General features: G+C 37.0%; 1 protein-coding gene across 1 annotated transcript in view; it reads right to left on the bottom strand.

The window, feature by feature from the left end:
• The window catches only part of LOC6641167, a 73,131-nt gene that overhangs the window by 19,412 nt on the left and 29,545 nt on the right, over positions 1-24,174 (bottom strand). Inside the window, exons 2-4 of the mRNA XM_023175176.2 lie at positions 17,603-17,818; positions 3,355-3,621; positions 842-927 (exon numbers count right to left, since the gene is read on the bottom strand). Coding sequence (XP_023030944.1) covers positions 842-927; positions 3,355-3,621; positions 17,603-17,783 — 534 coding nt within the window. The 5' untranslated portion in view covers positions 17,784-17,818. The remainder of the gene's footprint in view (positions 1-841; positions 928-3,354; positions 3,622-17,602; positions 17,819-24,174) is intronic.

Raw genomic sequence — 24,174 nt, 5'->3', positions numbered from 1 at the left:
ATTGGGTAATCAATTTTAATCAATGGTTTATGTTTTAGGTAGTTTTTTGGTCTTTTAGCCATAGCTTGTTGTCAGTTTTGCCTATTAGGCTTTTGAGATGTTGCAATAAAATCTCTACGGCATCGAAATCAAAATGGAAAGGCCAAGCAATTTGGCTAGAACGTAACAAAACACAATTCAGTCGAGCAAAGACAACTTTCAATTAAAACTAGAAACTGCAGTTGGTGAAAACAGAAGGCGAAGGCGTAGTAGAAATGCCTATCGAAAAACCAAACCGAAACGAAAACAAAACCAAAAAACCAAAAAAAAGGAAAACTGTGAAACAAAATACCGATAAACCTTCTTTTTGTAACTGCTGTTAGACTTGTTTTTCCTCTGTTGCATTCGAGGTGTGTCGAATTGTTACGTTTTGCGTTTTTGGTTTTTTTGCCCCCCTTTTTACCTTTACACGAAGGATACAAATTCGAGTTGTTTTGCGAAAATTCACATCAGTTTTGTTTGTTGTTCTATTCTGATTTTGCATTCAAAAGATAGTTGTGAAAATAGCAGCTGTCGATAAAGTTAGAAATCAATTTAAGAATTGATGCTTATGAGTAATACAATTTGTCGGAGAAGGCAGTATTGAGTGGAGTCAAATGTTAACTTATGGGACATTTTGCAAGGGAAATCGATTTCAGAAATCCACCAATTGAGTGAAGTGTTCATTATTATTGTTTCCCACTAATTAATCGAATTTTCAGACCAAGAAAATGCAATTAGTTTTTGAGCTAAGCTAAGCATAGATTGAATTGCTTTGTGATTTTATTTTTTGTCAATCGAGTTTTTGATTTCTTTTACTTACTTCGAGAAAGTCAAATTTGCACTCCTCCTTGGCCTCAATATTAAACGAATTGCGAAAGTCCAGGCGTATGATTTGTCCCTTTGGCGCTGTAATTAGATGCAAACAAGAAGCAAGAAGAGAAAAGCCAAAAGCAACACGTTAGTCTATTCATTCCATTCGATCCGGGTCGGCCTAAAATGTAGCCATGGTGAATGCGAATACTCCCCAAGGACCTCAGCATAGACACACAGAGAGACAGAGAGACAGACAGACTGAGAGGCCAAAAATGGCCTAAAGCTGAATAACTGATTAACAGCACCGACGGCTCAGCCATGTGAACCTAAGCCTGAAACTTGAAAGGGACGAACAGTAAAAGAACCAGCATAAAAAAAGAAAAGGTCGAGCAGATAAGGGCGACACTGTGCTACAGTACATATTAAATTTTAAAAAATAAAATATATATCTATATAAAGTACAAGGTAAGTAGCTAAAAGTAGAGCCAAAAACCATTAATGAATAATCACATTAACAATTTTTCAAATAAGTGATTAAAAATAGTAAATGATGATTGAAAATTTGAAATTTTTGATGATATGTATGATTGAATTGAATGGGAAATAGAGTATAACTAAGTGAATCAATGTCAAAACCAAATCATTGTCATATCTGTGGCCAAATGACAGCATCTGGGGACTCATTTGCAGCCAGTATAAAAGAAAACGGCAAGACACTGGACACTTACACACACACACACACACGCAGACACTTACAAACATGGATAGATAGATAGATAGATAGATAGATGGAAGCGAATCCTCAGTATGAATCAATACCAATACTTACTGACTGGCACTGGCATTTGAAAAGACATTTCGTTTGCTTTTGTGCCCGCCCTCATGACCCACGCCAATTGAACTTGTTCGGTGGACCCCCATGCAAACATCACACACACACACACACAGCCAAACACATACTTGTTTAGGTGCCTATTATATAATAGAGATGGACAAAGTAATGAAAGATGGCATCAAACTCACACACACACACACAAAGGAGCCCAGGCAACAAACAAAATGCCGAAAGTGAGTAAGGTTTGAATGGCTGAATATGGGTATTATGGGAATAGCCATAGAACTGAAAATGGAAATACAAATAGGAATCCCATTTGATTGCCCTTGAAAGAAGAAGACGGGGCCAAAAAATACGTGAATACGGAAAAAAGCGAAACCCAAACCAAATGTGAAATAAACACGGGAGCCAAATAAAAAAGCAACAAAAGGAAGAGAGCCAACCAAATTTTACGAAAAGTTTTTGTGTAAGCAATTCATCCTTGCCCAATTTTATAGCCAATATCGGTTTATAAGTTCTGAGTAAATAGTTTAGTTATAAGCACGTTTTTAATCACTGCTTAACCAAATAAATGTTTATTTTTAACAAATACTTGGTTGTCATATATTTGATGTGTGTGTGTGTGTGTGCTTAGTTTGGTTCATGGTTGAGCTAAGTAATTGATTTACTTGGAATATGATGAACTTGCCAATGGATTATTTATATATGCAGATGGTAACCACAAGCAATGGATGAAAGGGAAGCCAATTGTCAGTCAAGTATGTAGCTGACGCTGCTGCTGCTGCTGCAGTGAATCAACTGAATGCAGGCAAATGTCGTAAAAGTTGGTTATGGCAAGGACTTAGCCAAGAGCCAAGAGCCAGCTAGCTAGCTACTGCAAATAATTGCAAGACTTTGGCCTTTGGATTGCTTTCTCGGCGTTGACATTGCCAGATGTCAGTCCACCAGTCTCTCTCTCTCTCTCTCTCTCTCTCTTTCTCACTAGTGTGTTAGTCGCACAATTCAGTGAAGCATGAGATGCTCTCCATCGTTTTGTGTGTGCCCCATTAAAAGCGTTAGCGTGTTTCCCTGATGGCACCTCATCGACTCCATTCCCACATCTCATTGGATTTGATTGGGGATTGGGGTGTGTGTGTGTGTGTGTGTGTGTGTGTGTGTACATATGTATGGATGTATGTGGGTAGATCTCGTCGTTGTCATATTTGAGCTATACTCGCTTCACTGCCTCTCAACTTCGATTTTAGATAAGTCCATACGCACACTGGGATGGATGGAGGATAAATATGTCAGCAACATAAAGGGGAAAGAGATTCAACAAATCATTTGTCAGTTAAGACAAAATAATGTCAACGCAAAAGTCGCCGAGCTGACAGATAAAACCTAAAGCGAATGATTGACTTTACCCATAAGCACGCATCAGCGGTTCTCAAACTGTATGCCAAAGAAGTTCTAATTCTTCTTCACATACTCGATAAAGGGTGGGTGTGGGAGGAGGAGGGGGGAGTTAAGCATATTTGCAAATCAATATGATGGCTTAAGACTGTCTCTCTGTGTTACTCAAATAGCCTCAGGCAGGCTAACCTCAAGGGAATGCAACCAAAACTTATGACGGTTGCAAAACTTTGCATGAATTTCGAACAAAAGGTCATTCCAATTCCTTCATATTCATTTCTCCATACACTCACCTGTTATCACCCGTGTGCAATTAATATTCTTTGGATATAGATTTGGATATTCTGGACTGTAAAGCTCATTCTTGGTTGGATCACCCTCCACAAAGAGTCGACATCGATCGACTTCTTCCTCCTTCACTTGCCGTTCGCTACGCCCAGATCGAGGTGGTCGGGATATAGTTATTGTATTCTCATGTTCATAGGGATAACCATTATGTTTAAGGGCAAAAGCTGTGGCTGTTGATGTTGCCAAATCCGTAATAGTGGCGTTAACTTTCACTGTAAAATAGAAAGCAACATAAATAAATAAATAAATAAAGCATTCTTTCTTTGAGTAGGAAACTCGTAAAAGTGTAACAGGTAGAAGAGAGCATTGCCCCGTTTAGGTTTTAGCATTTAGAAATATATTTATTATTATTTTATGCACATACATACATACATACATACATACACAATACACGTGAGCATTATAATGTATGTGACAGCATAATGCTTATTCTTTCTTTTAGTTTCCATAATATGTGTATAACTTTTGCCAACGATAAAAAAATATATATATACATTTTTATGCATATATGTATGTATAAAATGTATGAAAAACTCTGAAAACTTTTGCATACAAAACACAAAGTTGTGTGCGCCCCCAAAAAGTAGGCAATGCAAATTTTTAAAGCATCAACCCAACTCTAAGTACTCGTACACACAAACACACACCAACACAAGCAAACACAGTCGCAGGGGCAAACACTTGCTCTTGTGCGTTGTATATTTGAACTACTATGCAAGTAACTGTAAATGCAACTGTAACTGCAATTTTAACTGTAACTGCATCTAAACAACAATCGTAAAGCTTCATGTGAAGTGGCCCAGAGCAAAAAACCCACACACACACACACACCATCACTAATACATAAACGTTATAAACATGTGTGTGTGTGTGTGTGTGTGCGTGGGCGAGTGCGAGTGTCCCATCGACTTTGAGTTGCTCTCAATTATATAAATTCTCGACAAGAAGGAGAAAAAACAAAAAAAATATTTGCCAATTATTTGAAAAATGGATTATCAGAGATTTTGTGTAACAATAACAAGAATAATTAAAAACACCCATAGAGTTAAATAAACATTGCAAAAACATAACTTTTAAGAGACGTTTCTGTGATATAAGCAACAAATATTTATGATTTTAGAAACAACTCTTATTACAAAAAATAACAAAAACGAATAGAAATAAATTCTTTGCAAATCCAATCGAATTTCATTAAAAGATGCAAAAACAAATAAAATATGATTTAAAACAAACAGAAAAAACTGAACTTTAAGTGAAATTAAGCCGCAGCGTGAGAGAAAATCATATATGTAGCTGAGAAAATTAAAATATATAATTTAAAAAACCGTTAAGCCTTAAATACAAACAAATTGCATTTGCTGGCCTATTTTAAATGTCTCTGACTTTTGTAGTTTATATAGTAATACCGATTTTTAAACTTAAAACTTAAAATAAAATTCTGCATGCTAAAAATAATATACTTTCACTTGAGGGTCACATTTAATTTAACACTATAACCGAAGGTCATACAGTAATTGAATTAGCCATAAGCAGGGTCACACTATATTTAAAAAAAAATTGTGATGAGCCTGATGTAAGTTGAGCGTATTATGCCTAAAATACTGTTTTTATGGGTCATAGAGTATAACTCATAACGGTAAATGAACGCGCATACACAGTCATCTATTCACAACGACACCTCCACACATAAGCACACACACACACACACACACGACGAAGTCGTCAAGTATTTGCTTCGCATTACATGGCTGCCAGTGCCTAATGATGTAGCAACAAATTTAATAAACATATTAAGTGTTGATGTTTTTGTAATTGCAGCTGCTGTTGCCGCTCTTTCCACCATGCCCTTGTCCCCCCCCTTGCACCCTCGCACCCACTTCTGTGTCACACCCAGACGACGTGTCGTGTTCTCTCTTTGCTTTTTCGCCCGCGCTGACTCCATTGGAATGGAAAGGGATTCTTATTGGTCTTGTCGTCATTTTGCATTGCACTCACTCACCTCAATTAAATGAAATTAAACAAATGCGCACTAAATAAAATTAATTGAAATCCAGCATAATAAATGCATTTTCATTGAATTCAATTTAACATCCATAAAAGCTAAAATTGAATCCCGAAAAACTTTACCTAATTAAAAATCTACATAATTTACGACCCGAATCCGAACCCGAACCAATAGCTAAAGACATAAAACCAAATGATACAAACACATCTCCATTTTTTCATTTGATATGTTTTTGTGTAAATGATATTTTATGTACCTGCAGGTACATTCATTTTAATTTCAAATTTCATAGCAGATGAATGAAATGATTTGTGATTTTATCAATAACATAATTTTGGCATTATAATAATCGACAACCAAAAATGTGATTGTCGTTAATATTGCTGCTATTGCGCTCTATGATGTGAGTTAGACATGTGTGTGTGTGTCTACGAGGGTTTCTTCTAAACTTTTGAAATATAGACAACTATCTTATATGGTAAATAGATTTTCAAATTTTCTGAAACCATATAAAGGAAAGCTAATTTACATCGGGATCCCTTAGCTAACTCATTGCAATCAATTGTGACTAGTCTTTCACATTGTAAAAGATTCTAAAAGTATAGTGGAAACCCTCGTATATGCGAATTTAATTTCAAATTAAGTGATTGATTTTAATATTTGATATCTTATTATAAAATCCACACTAGCTACCTATCTACTATTCCATTTTGAATGTACATTTATTTGCCTGCAGATTGAAGCTTTTGAATTATATTTCTTTTATATTGCTGGTTGAGTATTCATGATTCAAACTGCCATTTATTAGATTATCAAAGTATGTGTGTATATAAGCTAATTCGATGATGTCAGAAAGACTCTCGCTGTGGCTTACTCACCGTAGCCTTGAACAGGGTGTCGCCTAATTGTAAATTTCAACATAGACTTTTATCCAAATTTACACTCCTTCATTACTTCGCCCAGTTCTTGGGATGGAGCAGCATCTGTTTGGGTTCACACTGGTACTTTGTTTGTTTCATTTTCCATGCATCCCCATGTCTCTTTGGGTCTCATTTGAGCTAACCCTCGAATTGGATTGCCTTGTAAACCATAAGTTTAACTTTCAACTTTTGGCACCTTCCAAGCATTCAGAGTTCTCGGGGTGTCTAGGCAAATAGAACTGAGCCTTTTGACTAAGTTTCAACTTTCGGTTTTCAGCTTCATACTTTGAGCTTTTGAAACTTCTACGCGTTGTTCATTTATATTCATATTTGCATATCTCCTTTGCTCCTTCACTTTTGCTTCTGGTGTTTGGCATTTACAGTATCCCTGCCACGCCCACTATGTTAGCCCACATGTATCGTCTGCGTAGCTGTCATCGTTCCCGTTTTTGTAGTTGTCTATGTATTTCATATGCCAACGCAGTTATTTGCTTTAATACACTCAATAGACTTAACACATTTTCCACGCCTCACTTCATAGGTCTCCAGTGCACACAGCCAACACCCATTCCACACCTCCAACTAAACCGCTCCCCCCACAGCCCCACAGCCCCCATCCCACCCAATTTGTGTGTGTTTTTAGTAATAAATTTTGCATTTTCCTAGCTGCTGCAGACACCAAGCGGAAAAAAATACGAAAATATATGCATTCTCTACTGAGAAAGACTGAGATAGAGAGACTAGAATTTTCTGTATGACTTGCTTGCACTGTGGAGAAATGCATATAATATGTCTCTCATATGAAAGAGAAATTATTATTCGAATCGATTATCGTATGAAAAGGCTAAGCATATTTTGTAAGAAGATGAATATATTGAATAAAATAACATAGTTTCAATCGATCAACACTAACTGATTAATCATCAAAAGATAGTATAATCAAAGATAACTCAAAACCAGTGCAATTCGCTAGAATCAACTGCAACTTTTTCTTCGTTTCTTATTTAAATAACCTTTTGTAGTCAGATCATTGCAATTTAAGCCGCTTTGCATCACATATAATAATAATAATAATCGGAAAACAAGAACGTATTCATTTTTATTGTTATGATTTTAAATGAAAAACAAAAAAGTATTATGCACTCAACATGGCACACATGGCGTATGAGTAATAATGAGCAAAAATTGTCATTATCTGTACGGTTTAATATCAAACTATTGGTTAAATTATGTTAAATAATATTCTTAAAGCGTTGTAATTATTAATTACACAGATTTTACTTGTTATTATTGTTAAATCATATTGAAATTAAATAACCAAAATGGACTGAAAATTCTCCGACGCTAAAGGATTCTGATATTAATTTTCTGCCTTTGATGAAATGAATGAAAACTAAAATGAATAATGAAAATAAAGTCCATTTCAATAAAAGATCAAAACCTAATTGGTTTCCAATTTCACAGAAATATGTGTATAAGTCATTTCTCACCCATTCAATTCTACAAATTATTGCCATTTCAGATCAAAGAAGTTTTCAATAATTTATATTTTCCATGACTTTAAAATGTAATTGCATTTGCTAGTTTTTATAATGGTTTTTAAATACACTTTTTGCCAAAGTTTTAACCCCATGGTATATGTATATGGTGCCTACATATGGACTAGATGACTGTGTCAAGCCAGTTGAGTGTCAGTCGAGGAGCAGCAAATGGCAATGGCAACGGCAACGGCAACGGCAACTGTGATTGCGACTTTGTCTGCGACTGTGCATATTTATAGTTTTGTATTGTCTGCCATCCAACCCAGAAATGACTAAAGCTGACTTTTCAAAACAGCAAGAGAAGCAAAAGAAGCTGGCTAGCAACTTGAAACTGAATGTGTACATACATATATATCTGCAGTTGAGCAAGACTAACTAAGTATCTTTTGTATATATATACATATACATACATACATATATGTATGTGTATGTATGTAATAATTTACAGTTTGCATTAAAATTTTGCCTGCCAACTGTGACCTAGTGCTTTGCTTTTTCCCTAGCTTCAGTTTAAGCATCATCTCCATCTCGATGCTCCATTCTCCAAATGCAACTTGTTCAAACTCCTTTCCCCGCTCCTCCTCCTCCGCCTCCTGCTACTTCTGGACTCCGAAACGTTCTGAAGCATTCACAAAGTACACAATTTTGCTCATGATTTACTAATTGCTGGCAATTTCCACTTTCTGCATTCACCTTCTGTTGCTGAAACCTTTTTGCTTCTGGTTCTGCTTCTGCTTCTGCTTTTGCTTTCAATTCCCGTTGCGCTATTTCAACAATTAAAATTTCCATTGAATAAATTAAATGTTAATGCATATGTAATCAGTTATCATCATCCAAAGCAGTAACTTAAGCAGACATTAACAAGGCTAAATAAACGATTTACTTTATAAATGATGATTAACATTACATTTCGCATAAATTTGGCATAAGCGAATAATCCAAATGCAATCTGACGATTACAAATGATGAAATTCTACAAATACTTGTATTAATTCAGATATTTAACAACTTCAAGAATATAACTTCTAGTACTAGAATCGTTCTTAACGATATGACGATATTCTCTTTAAATTCTCAAGTGTACTTTCAAAGGCGTTTAGTTCGCTTTCCTATCATGTATCCTTCATGCCCTAAGGAAAATTATCTGCGATTAATTCTTCTGGCATTTGTTCTTTGCATTATATGGGCAGCTGGGCATTCAAATCGGATTGAAATCAATTAGAGCTACAAACAATCGATGAAACGTTTCAGGTTCCTTACAAATGAAACGGATGTGAGTCATAATCAGACAATGCCCAACGACTTTGGGTCCTTGCAGATCCTTGTAAAATGCATGTATGTATCAAGCAAGTACTTGGCATTATTCGTAATCAACATTGAAAATGCTGCACTTAATGGGTCTACTCCGCTGATGCTGATGCTGATGCTTCACTCGACTCCTTAACAAAGAACGAACCAGTATAATTACCCCGAAAGAGAAATTGTTGTTTACAATTGGAATTTCAGCAATTTAAAAATATAAAATAAAAATATCAGACATACAAGTGGAGTGAACAGGGTGTAAGTGCGGGTTGGTAGGGAGGGGGAAAGAGAAAGGGCAAGAACAAATGATGAAATTTGCAATTTGTGAAATATGTTAAGAGCGATAACGATTACAAAATGTAAGCACAATGAAATACAAGTGTGTCAAGGTGCATCTGACAGATACAGATGGCTGGAATCTCTTTCTCTCTATATCTCTCTCTCTCTCTCTCTCTCTTTCTCTCTCTATCTCTATCTATGCAGTTACAAGCACGCACTGCGATAATAATTTGTAGAAAACTTTTCACGCTCGACGTGTCATTAATTGTAAGTGGCACAAAAACATCATCAACCAAGAATAGAGGATTACGAATCGAGCAAAGAATGAATAACAGAGGATGGGATGATCATAATGAAGATGATGATGATGATGTTGGCATCAATATGGAAGCCAAAGGCATAACAATAACTAAGAAAAACTACTAGAGAGACAGACACGCGATGGCTCTAGTTGGATAAACAACACTTGGCAGTCGAACCCATTCCATGGCAGAATTTTCTCTCTTGACCTCTACCCCCCTCCCCCTCCACACAATCTCCTGCTCGCTGCCGCTGCTGCTGCTGGTGTTGCAGAATTTCAATTTCTCTCTGGCTTGGCACATAAATAAAATCTGTTTTATTATTTTTTTTTTTTTTGGCTGAGAGAAAACAGCTGCCATGTTGCACTATTATACTACACACACACACACACACACACACACACATCGATGGGAGCGAGCGTATGTTCTACGTTGGCGACATGCCCCCCAAAATCAGCTTAGCTCAGCTCAGCTACGATGAGTATATATACTACCATTGGGTAGCCAAGAGTCACAATGCAACTTGAAGAAGTTTTAATTAGCAATAAAACTTGCCATGAAGATCTCAATGGTAAATATATATATGTATATATAGTTCACTTAAACTTATTATGCAGTACTTGTAACTAAAGAAAAATCAATTTCAAGTACATCATTGACATCATTTGAATACACCTTAGGATCGCTACTAATTATAATTGAAAGAACTAGCTGACTTTTAGTGCTTTTTTGTATGTATTTTAACTAATATGGAATTCTTAGCATAATATTGCTTCACTTAAGTTAGTTGTTGGAATAGGAATAATAATATTCGATTCAAAACAAGATGCCTGCCCCATTGGAATTTCAAAAAGATGGAAAGTGTCTTCAAAAAACCTTTATAGATATTTACAAACAGTCATGAAATTGAATTGAATTTCCATGCAATTGATAAATGTAATGCAATACCCCGATGGCATAAATCCTTTTGGCTCCCCTCACACCCTCACCCACACCCAAAAAAAAAACCCCAAACAAAATATTAGCGTTGACATAATTTCGTTGAACGAAATTGCTAGGGTGAAAGAGGATCGAGGAGAGGGAGGGAGGAGCAACGGGGCTGTATGCAGAGAGACAGGAAAGCAGGAAGTTGGAACACAAGTATGTCGGCCCAAACATACAACTAACATGGACATCCAACGAATGGGTGACTGACTGACTCACTGGCTGACTGAGTAACATGTCATATAATAATTTTCCGCTGCTGTGAGTACAGCAACAACAGCAACAACAACAACAACAGCAGCAGCAACAACAAGTCGAAGCTTGCTTCCGTTGCGGCAACAATTTCAAAATTGTTAAATTGGAATGAAATGCCTGACAATTGAATTGCGACAAGCAAATTGAGAGCAAAGGCAAAATGAAGGTACAATCCCCAACCAACCAACAACAGTCTCTTTCTCTCTCTGTCTCTCTCTCTGTTTCTGTCTCTCTTTCTTACTGAAGCTCCCTAGCTGATGCTGATGCTGATGCTGATGATGATCTATTAACCCGCAACGTTGCGAAAAACCTCTTGTGGAATTTTATACCTGATGCCATGGACGTGAAATGTGTTCCCCACAGAAGCCATCCCCGATTCTTTACCCACACACTCTACCCACACCCCAACCACTCCAACAGGCTCCCCCTCCTCCTCCTCCTCCTCCTCCTCCTATACCCCAACATCATTTTCTTTTAGCGTTGACGGCATTTTAATTTGAGTGAAACGCGCAAAAAGACTTTAAAATTAAATCAGCGTACGGCAACCCATTCTCTGGGCCTTCTCGCCACCCAAACCAGCAAACCTCTATCTACTTCTACCCCTCTTACCCTTTCCTCATGGCTGATGCCTTTAAGGGCAAAGCTCGGCAATTGAGAGCACACGAAAAGCGGACACAAACTGTGCCCTATGAAACGAAACCCAAAAACCCGAACCAAATAGAAGAGAACAAAACGGAACGGAAAGGAACGGAACAACGGAACTCTTTAACCGAGGCATGCAACTGGCTGCATTCTTCATCAGGCTTTTCATCCCCCACTCGCCCGCCTTTCCCCCAACCCCTCCCCTTCTATGCTAGCAGACGCACCTACTGCGTGTTTAGTGGGGCGCAATGAAAATTTAGCCCCAAGAATGAATTTTGCATCCAACTGAATGTATACCCTGCAACGATTCCAAGTTCATTTTCATATAAAAAGTTTTTTTTTTGTTGAGCTAATTACATAGATGATAACGTCAACTTAATCGGATCATTTTGGAGTTCATGGCAGATCGATCTAGGGCCTGATGTGGATTATGTTCAACCCTTTTTACCCCTTTGCGTACAGGGTATGCAAAAATAAAACAAAATGAAAATCTGCAGGCAAACTGTCAATTTTAAGCGAAAATTTGATTAGGGTTGACTGCGTTTCCACCCGGCGAAATGGAGAATGAACAATGTACATACCAAAAGCAAAGGCGAAGGCGAAGGCGATGGAGTAAACCAGATACCATCTACCCTACAGCAATTGCTTTATACCATCAAAATAAAAATCTATAGCAAGGAATTGAGAAAGGAAGACGAGCAACGAAACGAAATAATAATTGAAAATACATGCCATGTTAGCATTTCGTGTTCAAATCGAATAAGATGCATGTATTTTGATGGATATATATAAGAAACAATGAAGTTTACCATAATACAGAAATGAGATTGTCAAACCGCATTAGCTTAATCCAGTAAACATTAGAAAAGAACATTTGAATAGATCAAATTTTCACAACATTATAAAAAATGTAGCATACTTAACGGGATAAATTAAGCATTATGTTTATAAAGTTATCCTCAAATCAATTTAAAGAACAATTTATGTTTTTGTTAAGCGAATTTATTTAGTTTTGTTGTTTTTGAAAACGGTTTGAGTTCGAGTACATTGCCTTTAGCCTCTGCTACAGTCACTTAAGTCAATTGCCTCAACAAAATTGTGTCAATTTAATTTATACCTCTCTACTATAAAATTTAATATAAAATAATAATGAAAAGAAAGAACAACAGCCTCAAGGATAACAAGCAAGAAAAGCAAAACAAGGACAAGCATTGATTTCTATAATCTTAGAATTAAAGACGAAGTGAAGATGCTCTATGTTCTAAGTATAGAAATGACTTTCGCTTGGACTTTAAACGATTAAGATTACAGAGTCTTATTTACAATATATACAATTTGTATGCTCAACAGTTGCGTTAACATTAAGATTATCCCTTCTTGGCCAACGTCTTTTACCCTTTTTTACTTTTCTCTTCGCTTAACCCATGTCACATGGCATGACTGGCTGCAAAAAAAGGCGACATTAAAGGTGTAGAATGGAACTTGTCGCCAACTTAGATTAAAAGTGATAGGATAGGACAATGCCAACGACAACGTCAACGTCAACGCTGGCGGCACACCAATTGAGAAAGCAATCACAAGAATAAGCACTAAGCAGAAAGTTAACAAACAGCAACAACAACAACAACAATGAATAAACGACAAAGAGAATGACGAGAAACAAGCTGAAGCTGAAGCTGAAGCAAAAACAATTTATAATTGAAATCAGTGTCAGGACTGAACAGAAATAGCAAAAGATGCCACAAGATAACATGATGCAGTGCATCCAACCATACATCCAACCAGCACTTAACTTGAATAGCTAAAAAGAGGCCAAAGAAAACTGCAAGATGCTAAAAAATAATAAGGGGAAATTCGAATTAAATAACGAAGTTTATATACTCTAGCAAATAATCTGAAAACTAAAGGAGAAACAAACTAAATAGAAGGGGGTTTAAGTGGAAAGTTTCTTCGTGGTCTTTTCTAATATTTGTTGATCAAAAGTATATGTAGCATACATTTTGGGGCTCTGACCAAACCCTTTGCATGGGTTAGTTGAAAATAAACAAACCAGGATGAGAGAGAGAGAGAGAGTGAACCACACACAAATTAGCTAATGTTAAATAAACCCTCCAAAAGCCAAGTCAAGTTGCTTTGGCATAGAGAAGTAGTCCCCGCGGGCATTACAACCATCCAACTATGTACAATTAGGTCAGCTAACATTTGGAACAAATGCAACCAAACCAAAACCGTAGCAGATCTTCCAACTTGAACAGTTTACAAGAAAATGCATTTAAAGTCTAAGGACAGTTGTGTCCAAGTGCTTAAATGGAATGAAAAATAAGTGAATGATTGCCATTGTCAAAATTTATTGACTTATTTGCAACTAAATAAATTAAGAGGTTCATTTTCACAGCATCAAGATATGTTCAATTAGGTCTCAATTAAATTTTATATTTAACATATATGTATACAAGTGTAGGTGTAAGTGTTGGTATCACTTAACAAATATTTTAATATAATTATTTCATTATTACTTACACAAATGTGAAATAAATAACAATTAATTTTGCCTGATTGAGCCAAATACTTGGTTGACTTGGTTGTTTGTGTTAAATTCTCAAAATTGACTTCAAAGAAATACTTAAAGTTCCAATGGCTATAAATCAAAATGGGGAAAACCAAAATGAGAGAGAAAAAGGACTTCAATCAGGCATAAAAACCAAAATTAATTGTAAATGTCTCAAATGTACATTTTCTTGTTCTATGTTCTTGTTCTCAGTAAAATTAATTGAAGCTCTCTTCATCTGTTTGTGTTTGTGTATCTGAAAAGGTGAGATAATTATATTTATTAAAAGGCTTGCCTTTATCGGACATTGTCTCTAATCCCTTGGCCACACCAGCAGGCCAAACAAACCAAACCAGACCAGACTAGACCAGACCAGATACCAAAACAGAGTGAGCTAAAGATCCGACCAGAATAGGGCCAATGCTGAAAGCCCTCAAATTGTATTTGTAAGTATGCTCTCCCTCTCCGATGAAATGCCAACCTATGGCTCCTGCTGGTCTGGCCTTTAATTAATGGCCACTTTTGGGAACAGTTGGTAGTTTCTAATTTCAAATAAATAAACTCGGCCACTTGCCTACTCTTGCCGATTCGATTCGCATTGACCACGCCCCTGCTCCTGCCACTCTGGCCAACAGACGACGATGCCCAAAAATTGGTTTTGCTCCATTCGAACAATCATCCACGGCATCCTCCTCCGCCCTCCACATGGGAAAATGCGGTATTATGCAATGCAATTGGATTAAAATGGCTTCCTAGTAAAAATAGAAGAGAAGAAATTTTGAACGAAACTCTAATGAAAATATATTTTCACTCGCAAAAGGCACCTACACACATACATACATACATACATAAGAAGAAATCAGAAAATGTATGTACTAAACCATAATTCAATGGCATTTTCTTTATGTATTATGTGAAGCATTTGCATTTGCATTTTGAAATGCTGTCCCGACAAAAGGAGCGGTTTTTCCAATTGATTGCCGCCACTCGTATACCCCGGCCCCCCCCCCTTTCCTCCCCTGCCATCTATCCGGCCGTCGTATCCTCATCCATATTAGCTTCCTTTTGGCTTTATCTGGCACCTTAGCTTGGCTTACTGTTGTGCTATTTTTCATGTCAAATTATTCAATTATTGGTGAAGCGAATTGAAGCGAAAACATGCAAAAGGCAAAGAAGAGGAAATGATGAACCGACAGAGAAAACAAACAGATACGACAAGTTTATACCCTTTGATTGGCATTTAAGAATACCAAAAGAAGAATTTGTTTTGTGCGAAAAATAAACCCAACCATATCAACTTAAAAATTACATAGCGAAAAACGTTATTCACCCCTTTTTTTTATGGGTGACAAAATATTGTTAAAGTTTGAAATTTATTTATTTAGAGCTGTAAAATGAAGGATCTTAAAAGTATGGAAAACGGCAAGGAATATAGAAGGTATATAGAAATATTGAAATGTGGATAGAAATGTGATTCTTGAAATAAACAAATAAAATAAGACTTTTGAGACAAAGATTCAACCCCCCACCTAGATTAGCCTATGGGAAATGTAAATAAAACTATCAATCTGTACTAAACTATCGATTCCCTAATAATCTGTTTGTCTCTGGCCTTATAGAGCCCAAAGTACCCTAAATATGGGTATGTACATACATACATTTATATATGTATTCCAAGGGAATCGAGTGTGAATGTGCGAACACTGTGAAAGCTGAAGCCAATGTTGGTCTTCGTCTGTATGTGTGTGTGTGTGTGGGTCCATGGGTCACATTTTCTGCACGCATTAATTTTCAATTACGATAGACTGTCAGCAGCTGCTATTTTCTCCCTCCCCACCCCCCGTTCCTAATGGTTATTTTTTGGGTAACTGTTTTATCACAAGGGTAATCCCAGCAACAGGCAGGGATTATTAAAATTATTACTCTAGCAAATTACAAAATAAATAAAATAAAATGTTCCACGTGCCGGGCAAAAAAAACGATGTGCCCTTTAGAAAGGTTTTTGTTTCGTTTATTGTCTTTTTTTTTTTGTTTGTCGTATGGCTTTGAATTAACAAAACATCGAAGGAGAGTCCATCGCTCACACAACAGAAATCCCTTTACCCTATTCGATTTCAAATTACCAAAGTTTCCTTTATCAACAACAACAAAAACGAACAAGGAAAATAACCACTGGAAAAGGGCTTTCAGTTGAGCATTGGTTGGCAATTTAAGAAATTACCACAAGTTTGCGGACTGATTTCAATCAAAGGAAAATGTCAAACAAAAACCATTTTCAAGTGTCGGCATCATGACGATGCCATTAGTTAGTTAGTTAGTTAGTTAGTTAGTCAGACATTCAGTCGGTTACTTAGTCATTTAGCTGGTCAATCAATGTTTCAAGCTAAAACGAATCAATGTAATCAATTATTCAATTAAAAGCAAATGCAACAAACAAGAAGGAGAAAGAAAGCAAAGAATATCAATTGACCAATTACAGAAAACTCAAAGCCGATATTAGATATCTATCGATAAAAGTTGAACGTTTAACAAGTATTTACTTTTAGTTGATTATTTAGAAAATTTATCAACCTGTTTAACACGACTCGAGGATTATGAAAACTAAGTACAACAATTTATGCCTATTCACAATCGAAAGAAAGTTGCTTTCGTTCATGTGAGTAGACTTTTTGCAGTGACTTTTTGCTATGCCCAGTTTTTGTTTTGATTGTTAGATAAATAAAAATATTTCAAAAACTTTTGGTTTATTTTATTTCACTTCTTTAGCTGCTGCTTCTTTCAGTTGTCTGTGTCATGACCTTGACTGCAATTTTCAGCAAACAGTTGGAAAAAGAAAATCGAATCGTTGGGCCGAATAGGTTTTTCTTTTTCTTGCTTTGCTTTGATGCGTAAATGTGAGTCAATTAATTACAGACAACGTGTGTGTGTGTGTGTGAGAGTGTATATGTCCTTTCATATACATGTGTGTCTGCAAAATTTCTTTTATCTTCTTTTCTATAGCCTACAATTTGGGGCCATCGATGTTTGGAATTTTTATGGTTTGCGGAAAATGTATGCATTTTACTTGTAGAAAAGCAAAATGGCCAAATACAAAAGGGCAAAATCTCTTAGCCGTTTGCTATATGCCTCTGTGTGTGCGTGTGTGTGTGTGTGTGTGTGTTTGTGTGTTTACGGTCGCATAAATAAGCAGATAAATGAACAGCTAATGAGGTCAAACTAAGGGGCCAAGGCAATGGTCATGGCCATGTTTTATTATAACCCAGACACAGCAGCCACTTGTATCAATTTCGTTCCATGGAGCTTTCTGTCTATCTTGAATGAACTTTCGTTAAGAAGATGGAGATAAGTCGCTTGGTTGCTTAGTTGTTGCTTGATTCTTGGTTGATTGTTGTTTTCTATGATATTTTCTGGCACTTACCATTAAATGCTTGGCTAACAATTAGCAACATTAGCAGAGAGCAGCCCTGTGGGGTAACAAATAGATGTTGGCGTAGGCGAAGTAGGCGACTTTGACTTAACCTCGGCAACATTTGCTTCTGCTCCTGCTGCTTCTGTTCTATTGTGGAAGCGATGATTTGTCTCATTTTGGGGGAATTCATCAGTATAGACCGATCGCCGTCTCAAGCTAGCGTATCTACAATAACAAGATAGAAAAAGGAAACAAAAGTTTAGTTCGTAGTTAAAATAAAAATAAGTTTACTTAACATTCTCAGAATTCCTTGTAGTTCAATTTCTCTTAACTACAGCATGCATATATTTGAGATATTTTCTCAGAACTTAATGGGACATTGGTCATTTTAGGTTGGCTCCTTCTTTTCCAGAAACTGTTTGTGTAGGCAATTTCATTATTTCTTTTGTTTAAATTTTCCCCACACTCTATCAAAAAGAAGGGTAATGAAAAAGCATACAAGATGCTTAAAAGTTTCTAATCGAATCGACTAATGAACAAATGATCCATCCATGATCTATCAAAGTTATATTCAATTATGTAAAGAAACGAAATGAATCAGGGAAATGCTTTCTATGCTACCATATTTGATACTGTTTGCAGGGTATCCTTAAGTGGGCCAATAACTTGGTTATATGCTTTTGTTTTGTGTTTTTTTGTTTTTTCTTTTTCGTTGTTTTCTTTTACCAAGTACTTAACGCCACGAGGAACCGCCTAAGACAACTGAAGCGCAAAAAATGCGAAAAACATGCACAGACAAAATGAAAAAAGTAAAATAAAAATAACAAAAAAAAAAAAAAAATCACAAGGACAACAAAAACGAAAACAAAAAAGAAACGGAAATGAGAAATGAAAAAGGGAACGAGAACGGGAAAGGGGAAGGGGAAGGGGAAAGGGAAAGGGAAGGCGCAATGGTAGACGAGGCGTGTAATCAAAGTGTCTGAATATCAAAGATTCAATGGGTAAAGCAAAAGTTATGCATAAATTTTGGACGCCAAGTCGACTGGGCGCAAAATCAATACAGGAAATAAATTAGAAGACTGTGTGAAAGCAATACGAGGAATGGAGAAGAGAAGAGTAGAAAAAAAAAACACCCAACACGAGTGTTTCCAGGCGCCTTTCAAGTGACAATGTGTGTTGTCTTTTGTTTGTTTCTGCCACACAGGACACACAGGACACACACACACACACACTCACGGGAGACACGAGAGCCTAATAATAGCCGCACATAAAATTTTATTAGCACAAGAGTAACAATTCAATTGGGTCATGATAGACGGCGCCAACGGGCAGGGCAGGGCAGGGCAGGACAGGACCGGGTACTAGGAGGTCAGCTGGCAGTGAACATTTTAAACCAACAATATATATACACCTCTATTATGGTGGGCGGGTAGGGAAGGGGAGCGGCAGGTGCCTATAACAAACCAAAAATGGGGCAGTCATTTTCGATTTTATATTCACCTTAATGTGCGGCAGAATTCTCAATATGTGCCATATTTTTGTTTCGACACAAAATTTTATTATTGCTTTAACATGAACATCCTTACAAATCCCTCCCCCATTTCATTTGTCAAGAGAGTGTTATAAAAAGTGAAAGCACAACAAAAATTTACTCACAATGAGAACATTTTTATTACTCTACTGAAAATTTCACTAAATATTGAAACAACAAAATTAATAATCTTTATTTAAAGAGGCAAAGTCTAGAGCTTTATGTTTTAGTTTTTGTCAAAGACGATTTTGAAAATATTAAAGTGACCTCCCCCCAAATTCAGATGTATCTCCCGTTTCTTCAAGTTTCTCGGACTTCAATAGATTCCAAATATTGTAATATATATCTTCTTATAGTGTAATTTTAAATTGATAAATGTGTTGAGCAATCTTAAAATGCTCCAAAATAATTAAGAATATAAGATTAAATTGACAAGTACAATTTATGCTAAAACAGTAGAAGACTCTTAAATATTATTTGACTTTATTTTTAATGTGCTTTGGAATGGTTTTCTGCCAGGGCCACTGAAAGTTCAAACCAAATACTTCAAGTTCACTTGAGGAACTCAAAACAAAACGACAAAGTTCATTGAAAAGTTCAAGTTGTCACATTGAAAATTGAAAGAGGAAAAAAAAACTCAAAAAACATTTTTATAAATAAGGGAAATATATTTCCAACGCACTTACTACCTGTAATTTTTGGGTTTGGGTTGCGAACAAACAAATTGTTTCCGATGCAAAAAAATGTAAAATTATAGCGCCATTTTATGCGCTTTGCATATTTCAAGATGAGAAAAAAAAAAAAATAAACGCGTTCCTGAGCAAAATATCAAATTGTGCCACGAAGCAGACGAAACGTGAAAACCAACTATCAGCCATAAATCGACAGACACACACACACACACAACATGACATAGAAGACACGGTTCAAATATCGCATTTTTGAAATTTCTCACATGTTTTTTTTTTCTGTTTGGGTTGATGTTGGTCTTAATGGTGCAATGGGCAAAAAGGGGTTAGAGGTTTATACTTGTATTGTGATTTATTCTTAATGTTTTGCAGTTACCAATTGGAGCACATCGATGCTCATACCCATTACCCATAACCCATATACATATACATATATGCACATATATTGTACTCATCAATTTGCCATAACTTACGTTTGCCATATGGCACACCGTTCCAGGCAGCCTACCATAAAGTGTCGTAAAGTGCATTAGAGCCACTTGGCATAACGCACAACAAACAAAAAGGAACAAAAAAAAAAACATACACCAGCAACAATATAGGAAAAGCAACAAAATCGAGCAGAGGAAATCACTCGAAGCAACAACAAAACAGTCAGAAAGAGATGTGAACAATTCGCTGTGGGTGGTTTTGTGGTGGGTGGAGGGGAAAGTGGGGGGGCGGGGGGTTTGGTTTGCTGGTAGATAGCAAACGAAATGTATTTTGCATATGTAAATATTCATGCGATGCTCCCGCAAGAATCGCACCCGAAAAACTGGGGAGAACGACAAAACACCTCCAAACCGAATTGGTTGTCTCGTTGCCACATCACCGCTCCCCTCACCACCACCCACCCACCCCTTTCTTCCCTTTGGGCGAAGTTGGTCTGGTCTGGTCTGCCTTTTGCCTGATTCCACATACTTTATGCCCATTTCTGATTGTTTATTAGTGCGGCAACAACAGTCCAAAGAGTCCCCCCTCCCCTCCTTACCGCCCACCAGGGCGCAACGCAGGGACGAGGTTGGTTGGTGAAGGAAAAAAAAGGCATTTTAATACCTTGGTACATTTATTGGCGTGTTTTACGCGCCATAAACTGAAATTCATAAACATTTTTATGCACTTACACTTACATATGTATGTACATACATAAATGTATGTGTGTGTGTGTATGTGTGTGTGCGCCCAAAAACTGCAGCTGCAGAAACAAAAACGAATTTCCTTTTGCACAAAAGTTACAAAAGATTACTCCCCCTCTACCCTCTCTACCTAAGCAAAAAGAAGTCATATTCAGTTTTTAGAAGGTAAAAGGGGGTTCCCATTCTCCTCCTCCTGACCCCTCACCACAACAAAAGGAGGAGGTGGAGGAGAAGGTTGGCGGGAGGTGCCCCATTTCGTTTGGGTGTCTGCATTGCGAAAATGCGGCATACAAAATTTATTTTATTGCTTACGCTTTGTATGGGCCCTTACAGTGGTCTCTTTCTCTGCATCGGCTTTCGGGTCTGGGTAGTCATAACAATAACAAATTGTATATATACATATATCTGCACATATGTTCATGTGAAATTTGTCTTTGTAAGAAATTATAGGGTATTTGCCTGGTTTGATTTACAAAAATTCTGTTTTTAACGCATCCTAATTGTTACAAGTGTATTGTCGTTACGTATACGCCCCATTGGCCATATGCATATGCAAAAAGCGGCTATAAACATATATATATATATAGTATTGAGGGTGTGTGTGTGTGTGTGGGTGGCACTGATAAGCGCATTATGAGGTTGACTGGCTTTTGCCATTGGTTATATACATACATACAAATGTATTGTCCCTTCCTCTTGCCAGCAGCACTCAAAGTTGGCTTTTTGCGATAATTGAAGCTGACAAGGCAATGAAAGCGAAACTTGAAGTTTTCTTCAATAAGGTCAAAAAGGACATATACTTATATACTTACATACAAATTATATAAAGCGAAGTTAAGATGAAGCCAACAGTTTTATGGTTGCACCTGCGGCTTACATTTGAAATTATGATGCCAACCAACACCCACACACCTCTCCGACACACACACACACACACACGCAGAAGTCAAGTTGAACCAAGTTAAGTTCTGCCATCTCATTGGGCTTGAAAATTGTTTTCATTTCATATCCAATTATTATTATATTTTTTATGTGCATTCATTGTAGCTGGGTGGTTGATTGGTTAGATTGGTTAGTGGGAGAAGGGGAAGAAAAAGAAATCTCCACGCATGATTTATAACTGTAAATGCTGAATCAGCAGCAAGAGCATGTCCAATATACTTTGATAATTTGATCAAGTTCACTTTTCCTTTTTTTTTTTTTTATTTTTTCACCCACCCACAACTTGCCAACTCGGTTGGCCCTCCACTCCCTCTTCTAGAGCTCAATTACCTACTTTATATTAACAGCGGCTGTTTTACTCTTGACTGGCCAGCCAGTCGCTGCTTCTTCCTCTTTCTTCTTTCACTTTCATTTTTGTTCCCCCTCGTCATTCTCCAACTACTTCTTCTTGTTCTCTTGTGCATGACTTCATGCTGTTAAAGTCGCAATACGTGTCACATCCAAAAAGTCAGATGCGACGTCTGCGGGGCGGGGACGCCCGGCGGACAGGGGGGAAGGTGGCTGAAGGACAAGAATTGAAACAAATTCGAACATGGTCTAGGCCAAAATGCCAATGACGGAAACCTGCTCATCACATCTACATATACATACATACATATATAAGTGGAAACAGCAACAACTTTGGGGGAGAGAAAGCATAGCCCAAGCTCCATTCAGCACTCTATCAGACTCTTGGTCACCCTCCTTCTCGCTCTCGCTCTCGCTCTCACTCCGCCTATGTCCAGAGACCATCTCTTTATTTAATGCACAGTGGGGAAAAAGTGTTTAAAGCAATTAGTTCATAAATAACTTAAAATGAAAATATAGAAACACATTTAAACGATTTAGAATTAGAATTAAGAACAACTTATCCTACACTTCAGTCATTAATTTACATATTATGACAGGATGTAGTTACATCCCAGTTGGGAGTTTAGCTTTAAGTATCTTTATCAGTTTAGTTCGATTAAGTGTTTATATGAATATGCCTTTTGTAACACAGTTCTTATTTACGGTTAGGTTAGGTCTACCGCCGCCTTGTTCAACCGTTTTTCTTAGACTGCCTCGCTTGCTCTCTCTCATAACTCTCGCAGATCTGATAATCGTTCGCTCTCTGAGAAATATGCCAGAGTGGTCACAGAGAGAGAGAGAGAGCCTGCTACAATATATATGTACCTATGCCTTGTCGGTCTTTTATTGCAGTTGATGAAAAATGGTTTGAATTATTATGGACTGCGGTTGAGTTTCCTTTGAATAATATTATTGTAAAATGTATTAAGAACAAAATCTAAGAACTTAATCAAAGGAAGTATTCAATATATTTAAATTTGAATTCATAATTGGGAAACAAACTCTTGAAAAAACTTGATATCATATCATAGTCTTACTGTGCATAATTCTCAAATTTATGAGTCAATAGATATATAAGACTAGATCAAGTTTAGATCTGCCGATCTAGATAATCTATATACCAATGAAAAGGCTTTGTTTTGTTACTTTCCTTGTAAGTTGATCCATTTTGACAAGTGTAAGGCGAATGAAAAGTACTCGATTTAAGAAACCTTTTAACATTTACCACACCGAAAAGAGGGCCTAAGACCAATAATAAACATGCTAAGCTCTTGGTCTACATACAAATTGCAACCACTGTGCGCTTAAGAGGCATTGAAATTAGCTATCGTCCCCTTAGTTAGTCCCACCAGAAAGACAATCGTCTGGCCCTCTCTCTCTCTCTCTCTCTCTCTCTCTCTCTCTATCTCCTGCTCTTCCCACAGCGAATACAAGCAGCAGCATCTTCATCTTTATTGGTAGATGGAGAGACGACAACGATGAGAACGTGGATGTGAGTGTGGACAAGAACGAGAACGAGAAGGAAGTGGAAAGGCAAGAGAAGGAGGACGATGTCGACAGTTCAAGTGGCGCTAGATAAATGCTAAATTCATGTCTGGCGGGCGCCCAACGTTATTAGAGGGGGATTGGGCGCTACACCACCCAACCACCCAACCACCCCACCACCCATTGAGTTTCTCTTCTCGGTTCTCTATGTTTTACCCACCACACAAACACACGCTTTAGTGCACATTAAGACTTGTTTACGAATTTGCTTCAAACATGAAATTAATTTGTAAAATTTCCAAATTTCCTTAGCTGAGCTGAAGTAGGTTCTTAGGTCTTCCTGCGGCTGTTGTGTGTCTGTGTTTGTGT

Source organism: Drosophila willistoni (genome assembly GCF_018902025.1).
Source record: "Drosophila willistoni isolate 14030-0811.24 chromosome XL unlocalized genomic scaffold, UCI_dwil_1.1 Seg141, whole genome shotgun sequence".
Lineage (NCBI taxonomy): Eukaryota > Metazoa > Arthropoda > Insecta > Diptera > Drosophilidae > Drosophila > Drosophila willistoni.
Note: the sequence above shows the minus strand (reverse complement) of the source record. Positions and strands in the feature narration are given on the sequence as shown.